This window comes from Penaeus vannamei, chromosome 12 (genome assembly GCF_042767895.1).
Source record: "Penaeus vannamei isolate JL-2024 chromosome 12, ASM4276789v1, whole genome shotgun sequence".
Taxonomy (NCBI): domain Eukaryota; kingdom Metazoa; phylum Arthropoda; class Malacostraca; order Decapoda; family Penaeidae; genus Penaeus; species Penaeus vannamei.
Genome location: NC_091560.1, coordinates 35,418,562 through 35,426,968, shown reverse-complemented (window position 1 = coordinate 35,426,968; position 8,407 = coordinate 35,418,562). Strand labels below are relative to the sequence as shown.

The 8,407-nt window shown below is 36.1% G+C and overlaps 1 protein-coding gene across 1 annotated transcript in view; it reads left to right on the top strand.

Moving 5' to 3' along the window:
- LOC113804639 (chymotrypsin BII-like) overlaps window positions 1-5,348 on the top strand; it is an 8,018-nt gene extending 2,670 nt beyond the window's left edge. Inside the window, exons 2-7 of the mRNA XM_070128241.1 lie at window positions 1,100-1,169; window positions 1,652-1,796; window positions 2,109-2,281; window positions 2,547-2,627; window positions 2,843-2,982; window positions 3,479-5,348. Of these exons, the coding sequence (XP_069984342.1) occupies window positions 1,100-1,169; window positions 1,652-1,796; window positions 2,109-2,281; window positions 2,547-2,627; window positions 2,843-2,982; window positions 3,479-3,730 (861 nt within the window). The 3' untranslated portion in view covers window positions 3,731-5,348. The remainder of the gene's footprint in view (window positions 1-1,099; window positions 1,170-1,651; window positions 1,797-2,108; window positions 2,282-2,546; window positions 2,628-2,842; window positions 2,983-3,478) is intronic.
- The last annotated feature ends 3,059 nt before the right edge of the window (window positions 5,349-8,407 follow it).

Sequence of the window (8,407 nt, the reverse complement as noted above, 5' to 3'; positions counted from 1 at the left end):
AGGATTTCAGGAAATTGCACTTGGTAAATATTGTACTATAAAGTAATCGATAACTTATTCCACACGTTGTGTGGCCACTTATTTTAATTGAATAAAAGATCAAATAGTTTTAATACTTTCCAGTAATAGATAATGATAAACACTGTTTATTTATAGGCTCCCAATGACACTTTCTCACAAACAAATTAACTGTTTCGCCTCATTCATAAAAGATACTGTTTACGCTATGTTTACATCGATAAGGTTGCCAGATGTACGAAAGTTAAAACCACTTGTAATGTAATTACGGAGTTGTACCTATACCAATTAAGGATATACTATTGTTATGGCGAACCGCGGAATATCGTATTTGGATCTGAGAACTATTTATTATCACTAATAATAATATTATTATTATTATTATTATTATTATTATTATCATCATTATCCCAAATTGATACTAGCTTGAAGTTAATTTTATTTTTCATTAGTTTATTTTTTACTTACTTTTCTTTTGTCTCGCCCTCTTGCTCTCATGGGTCAGGCGCTCTCCATGTGGTCGGTAATTATACTCGGTAATAAAAGTACAGCGATTGCGTTCATGCATGATTCTTGCAATAATGACGAGCAATTGAGACGGTTCTCGATTCCCCTCCATTCCACAATTCGAATATTGTGATACCGTAAACGTGTAAGGGATCAATTATATATCAGTTGCGATGATTGTTATAGAGTGTTATGGTTGTGAAAACGCCCCTCTTGAAAAGATATATAAAATGCTATCAAAAGTACAAGTTATTAAGTAGATAAATATTATTGACAAGATCTAGGGACCGAAAAAATCTTTTAATGTTCAGTTTAAGCTTTATTCACGTGAGCTTGGAATACATTTTCTATTTTATTCTACCAAATCCAAATAAACAGTTGTTGTTATTTATTTATATTCCCAAAAATAATTATACCATTCAAAAGTCGAAAGAAAAGCGTAACCGCTGTGGTCCTTTCAGAGTAAACTGCGTTTGATTAGAGGAAATTAATCTTACTTTTACAGCTTTATATAACAAGTTGAATGCTTCGTGTGAATTCATTTGCAATTTATATGGTTCAAATTGTTTTCCAGACACCTGTTCCTCCAATCGAGGTCCCTGCTAAAGGACCTCCTCTTCCTGAGTCTACTGGAGGACCTCCTCGTAAGTTTCTGTCTCCGCGCGCACACACACACACACACACACACACACACACACACACACACACACACACACACACACACACACACACACACATACAAACGTACATACGCACACACAAACATACATAAATACGCACACACAAACATACATAAATACGCACACACAAACATACATAAATACGCACACACAAACATACATAAATACGCACACACCCACAGATACAAGCATAGACACATTTTGATAACGATGGTTTTATTTGTTGTGGTTATTATTATGAAAATCGCGATTTAGTGATTACTAAATACGAAACACAATTATTTGAAATATAAGGTTGTGTTGAGAAATGGGAAATTGTCAGTAATGCAGCTGTCCCTGTCACGCCATGCTAGAGTCTACACTCACACACACCACCCAACACAACACGCAAACACACACTATAATCCATACTCAAAATTAGGACTATTTCACCCTCCTTTTCTAAGCTGGCCAGCGGATCGTGGGAGGCCGCGAGGCATTGCCGCACGAGCACGGATACCAGGCGTGTCTTCTTAAGAAAACTCGTTATCTTTGTGGGGGCGCTATCCTCAGTGATATGTTTATCTTGACATCTGCCAACTGCGTATCAGAGTGAGTAATGGTAGTGATGATGTTGACGAAAATGATAATAATGGTAATGCATATAATGATAATGATGATTATATTGTAAATAACATTCACAGTAATGATCATTTTAATATTAACAGTATCAATAGTGATAAGAATTATATTGAAAATAAAAGTAATAATATGATAACGATAACAGAACCAGTATGCTGGCAAAATGTCAGTCCTGTTTCTGTATGTTACGATTTATACATTTTCTTCTACTTTTTCCTTCTTCGCCATAATCATATGTCCTCTCCTTTTTATTATTATACTTTTTCCTTTTTTTCTTACCAGTTCTGCGCAATTGTATGTACTTGTGGGCCGCTACAATTTACTGGAAGCGGAGAGCAGTAGCCAGAGGATTCCGGTTGGGAAAGTATTTATTCACCCGGACTTTCATGCCAGTCTGAGTCACTTAAAGGCTGATATTGCTCTTGTGAAATTGAAAAAGAAGATAGATATGAATGGTACGTTGTATTTTATTCTGTTCATGTTTAAGGGTGTAAATGTGCTTGTTTGTGTTTGTGTATTTGTACATATATGCATATGTTTATATATTTATACATTTGCCTATGCACATGTTTTCGTAAAAGTCAGTGAAATACGGTATCATATATATAGTACATATATGTATATATATATATACATATATATATATTTATTTATTTATATACATATATATATATATATATATCCATTCAGAAATAAATTGCTTTTCATTTTCCTTCTCAGATAAAGTTTTCCCTATCAAATTGCCGACTAGTGACGCGTACAATGGTATGCCTCTGGTGGTCACTGGGTGGGGGAAAACTTGTAAGTAATATAGCCAGTTGAAAAGATACAAAAGGATAAATAAAGATTAAGACTCAAATGAAGATTTTTAAATGTACACCTTTTATTTTGTTTAAATATGACATAAAATTTATCGTTTTTTGTTTTCCTTTTTTATTAGAAACTGAATTCCATATCGTTTTTTTTTTTTGTTTTTTGAATATCTATATTCGTTCTCACGATTACCTGAATTGCAGTGCACGCTCATGGACCAGGATTTATTCCCCTTCAAGTAATGGAAACCAGGGCAATGTCTCGTATGGAATGCATGGATGCTTATGGCAATGTGGACATAATTTGCACAACGTCGGAGTTTCAAACTGCAGCCCCTTGCGATGTGAGTCGCTCTCTCTTAGTTTGCAGAATCATGGGAATAAACTCTTTGTTTGTTTCATTTTCCTTGTCTAATTACCTGCCCTTATTTCTATCTGCATCTTATGTTCTGTCTCTCGCTCTCTGCCTCTTTCTTTCTCTCTCTTCATTCCTCTTCCTCCTGCCCTCGCCTTCCTCTCTCATTTTTTGTTAAATTTAACAATTTAAGGATTGCGCATAATGAAAAGTTACTTATTTCCTGAAGACAGAATTAATACCTAACATCAGCACGGGAGATCATCTCTCGCCTCGCTTCCCCTCTTTCCCTATCCTTCAGCCTCATTTCCTGTTTGTTCCTTTCTTCATCCCTCCCTCTCTCTGCTTCTTTTCCTATCCATCTGTCTATTTCCCACCTTTTCGGTCTGTTCCTGCCTCTCTCTCCCTATTCATCTAGTTCCCTCCTTTCCCAGTTTCTTTCTCACTGAGCATCACTTCCATTTATCACTATCCTCCTATTCCAGGGCGACTTCGGATCTCCGGCGGTGTTCAACGATACTCTCTATGGTATCAGTAGCTTCATATCGGGTTGTAAGACACAATCCCCTCAAGGATTCATTAATGTGTTTTTTTATCGCAAATTTATCGATAAAGTGATGAATCCTAATGCTGCACCCAATGGGTGCGGTATTTTGGATCTGTCATTAGTACATATTGTATTGGTTCAACTCTTTTGTATTGTATATGGGAGTTTTTTTGTTTATTTTGTTCATTAATGTATCCTTTATTTGTTTATTAACTAAATGTATATAGATACATGTTTCTAAGGGATTGTGAGTTCTCTTTAAGTAGTGGAAATTGTTAATTTGCATGTTTTTATTTTCTTTAAATATATAATGCAGTTAAGGTCATACAAGTTGAGTAAACTGAAGGTTTTTACTTCATCACCCAAAATAATATATTTTTCTTTACATTTATAAGAAATAGTTTTCTTGGCAGTTGCTACAAATATAATTGACAGAGAAAGGGAACTAATAATTTCAATAGTAACCCTAAATATATTTTTGGATGTGATTAACAAATATAATTTTTTAAAACTATATCTTGCTTCACCAGTGTCTATTAATGAAATTCTTGGAAGCGGTTTTTCGTAGCGCAACAGCGCAGGTGTACACCACAGTGGCTGCATCTAGACTTAGACCTTGATTATTTGCCTTTTCTTGTGCACATCTTGCATCTGTATTCTTTATTGAGAAAATTCAGGAAATACTCCAGTATTACCAAAGTGCATGGGAACAGGCACACTATATGCTTATAGGTACACTATTGGCATATATAGGCAAACAATATAGACACTACATATATTACGATATTTAGTATTCTTCATTGAACTAACAAAATTCCCCGTATATGATCTCTAATTTGCAAATTGGGCAGTAAGTTCTCACCATTTTATTTATATTTATTAACTTTTTTTTTTATCTAAATTATTACTAAGTCAAGAATATCGAAGAATGTGTGCCAAGACTCTGAAGACGGTTTATTTGGTCATGTTAAATATTAGTAGGTGTGAAACCCAATAAGGATTATAATCATCGACATTGTCGCCATCAATACTATTATTACTTTATGATTATCATCATAATTATTAGTATCATTATCATTGCCGCTATTATTATTATTATCATCATTATTATCATTTTTGTTATTATTATAATTTTCATCATCGTTACAAATATTACTCTGAATAATATTATTACTATTCCCATTATAATTATGAGTTACCATTACTATCATCCTTTGTCGCAATCAGTACGGTTCAGTAATGAAATCATGAACAACTGTTCTACTACTAATGATGATGAAAATTATGCTAATGATAATGATAATAATATAATGCTACTACTACTAATGGTAGTAATAATGAGATGATCATGATAGTAATGATGATATTAAGAACAACATTGATAATAATCCAAAGATAATGATAGTATAATAGTGATACTACTACTACGACTGCTTATAATGATTATAACAATGCTTATAAAACAGTAACAATGAAAACTTATAAAACCTGATCATAAAGGTAAATAATAACACTGATGATAATAATGGTAATAACAAAAAGAAAAAGAATGGATATATAAATGGAAAAAAAATATATATGGAATAATAATAAATGAAAATAACAATGACGCTAATGATAATAATAATTATTAAAATGATGATGGTGATAAAGGTAAAGATGCTAACATTGATAATATATTATTAATAAAAATATGAAGAAAATGATAATAACAATAATGATAATGATAATAATGATAATGATATTAACAATAGTGCTAATAATGACGGTATTGATATTCTTATTTCTACTGGTGGTAAGAATAAAAATCGTGCAGCTCTTTCAATTTGTCTTTGTTTATATATTTTGTCGCTTAACCCTTTTCTGCCGCCACTCAATCCTCTCTTGTCCTAAACCCTTCCCCTTGCCCGGTGGACTCCTTTCCCAAGATGCCTTCCCAACTTCAAAAGCATTCGGATCCCGTCGACTTTGCTGTTAAAACGGGCCTCCTACAGTGTATGCGTTATCCCCTGAGTGCCTACCACTATCGCCAGTGTTATTCCCTTTCCCTAGTTTATTCGTGTGGTTTAAATGAAACGGAGAACAAAAAATATGCATAACTTTCTACAGGTAATATTTTTCGACTGTACTGAACCGGGTGTTCAAATTGCCAATGTATATTATGTATACGTTAAACTTTTCGTTACAATTTATTTATGGTGGTCACTGTGAATTTCACATTTGTACTGGATTATAAGTTTCAACTCGTATACACGTTAGTTCGTTAGTGATACATACATACATACATACATACATATATATATATATATATATATATATATATATATATATATATATATATATGTGTGTGTGTGTGTGTGTGTGTGTGTGTGTGTGTGTGTGTGTGTTTAGAGAGAGAGAAATGACAATATAATGCTGAGAATAAAATAATAGTACAACTGATGCAAAAAGGTAATAATACATAGACAGGTAAATAATACCGCAATGAGTCGAATAACTGAGTCGAATAACACGTAATAAATCAGGATAAACAGAAAATTAGTACTGAAAGAAATAACAATAAAAATAAACAAATAAATAAAAGATAAAATAATCATAACAGCACTAATAAAATAAATGAAAGGGAAACACTGACACCAGATTTCATGGACGGGACAAAGGTTTCTTTGTTGATTTAGAAAGCACTTTTTAACTGAAGGGAAGGAGAAAGCTCAACCATAAGGAATATTATGAAAATAAAAACCCTAACGATTCTGTATTCGAAAAGAATATCAATAGATAAAATCGATTGAAAATCTATCGATACATAATATATAGATGTAGATAGATAGATAGATAGATAGATAATATAAAATATATATATATAAATATATATATATATACATAAATATACACACACACACACACACACACACACACACACACACACACACACACACACACACACACACATATATATATATATATATACATATATATATATATAAATATAAATATATATATAATCTATCTATCTATCTATCTATATATATATATATATATATATATATATATATATATGTATGTATATATATCTACATATATATACACACAAATATGTATATGCGCACACACACACACACACATATATATATGTGTCTTATATATATATATATATATATATATATATATATATATATATATATATATATATATATATATATATATAACATATACTTCTATATATAATTATTGTACTTAACAAACACCAAAGTGAAGTAGCAGGTTTATTCAATAAGCTTCAACCTGTAACAATGCAATTATCAATAAATGATAGAACAACGAATCCATATCAGTGCATAGCAAAATCAGGGCCACAAGAGACGTAACCAGCTGCGAACAGTTGGTCTCGCTGGCGCCAAAGCATGCGCTACCAGTGCACAGCGCATACACAGAAGGGTCACACAAGCTGGGGTCGCCACTAGCGGAGGAGTCAAACCCTCTCTTTAGCAGGCCTTCACGACGACCCCAGAACCATCATGTCCCCCCGAGGGCCGTCCCGCAGGCAGGGCTATAACCTCATCAGTAGGAGAGGAGAGCGCCTGCCAGGGGAGAGCCGAAGGGGAGGGGCTGAAGGTCTTTGGGCGTGATTACCACCGAATTACGCTGGGCACTACGTAGGGGGGCTATACATGCTGAAACGGCGGCGGCCGAGGTCCTCGTAGAGCGCCAGGAAGCTCACGTGAAAATAAGCGAGAGCAGGAGCAATAGCGAGAGCAATGGCAGGAGCGAGAGCGAGGGCGGGAGCGGGAGCGAGAACGAGGGCGAGGGTGAGGGCAAGAGCGAGGGCAATGGCAGGAGCGAGAGCGAGGGCAGGAGCGGGAGCAAGGGCAGGAGCGGGAGCAAGGGCAGGAGCGGGAGCGGGAGCGAGAACGATGGCGATGGCGATGGCGAGAATGAGGGCAAGGGCGAGGGCAAGAGCGAGGGCAAGAGCGAGTCGAGAGAAGAGAGAGAGAGGAAAGGTCTTGGTGTATGTGTCAGGTTGAAAGGTTCAGTTCAGTTAGATTTGCGAAGTCATGCTTCGCTCGGGCCTTTTCTCTGGAGTGGCCCGGCCTGTGTTCACTCTTTCTAGTTAACTCAGATGTTTTCTTTGAACTGCATGCTTATCGCGGTGGCTGGATTGCAAGCAAGCGATCCAGCTGCCACGGGGTAAGCATGAGGCACACCCTTTTTACCAGCCCGGCGGCTGTGGTGGGTGGTCCCTGTCTCAGAAATTGTGTGTGTACACAGTTCTGCAAGTAATGTAACAGGGTGGCGTTAGGCTCGCCGCAGTGTTTGCATAACCTCGCAGTCTCATTGTCAATAATTTGCCAAGCGCATTGGTAACCTAGTCTTAGTCTGAATAGTATGACTTCGGTACCTCTTTTGGTATTTGGAGGAAGGGCCAGTGGCTCATAGCCTGAAGCATCTGAGTACCACTTAGCAGCGAGCGATTTTGTGATGTTTTCTTTATGTGCTTCCCGGAGGACCGCACACGCTGCAGCTTTGGTACCTTGGCTTAGTACCCTTCGGCTGGGTTTAACGATCATGGAAGATGGGGGCATACCCCTGCCCCTTTCGGCTAGTTTATCAGCAAGCTCGTTCCCTTGTATGCCTATGTGGCTTGGGACCTAGTTTCTGATGATTCTTCTACCTTGACTAAGGATTCTTTGGGCTATGTTTAGCACTGTTGTCAAGAGGTAGATGTTATCTGGGGGCATGCTATGCTGTAAGCTGTCAATAGTTGCTCTTGAATCTGTATGAATGACGTGTCCTCCCCTCAGGGACGCGTGTGTCAATGCTTCCATGATCGCAACCGTTTCAGCCTGAAGCGTTGAGGCATTGTCAG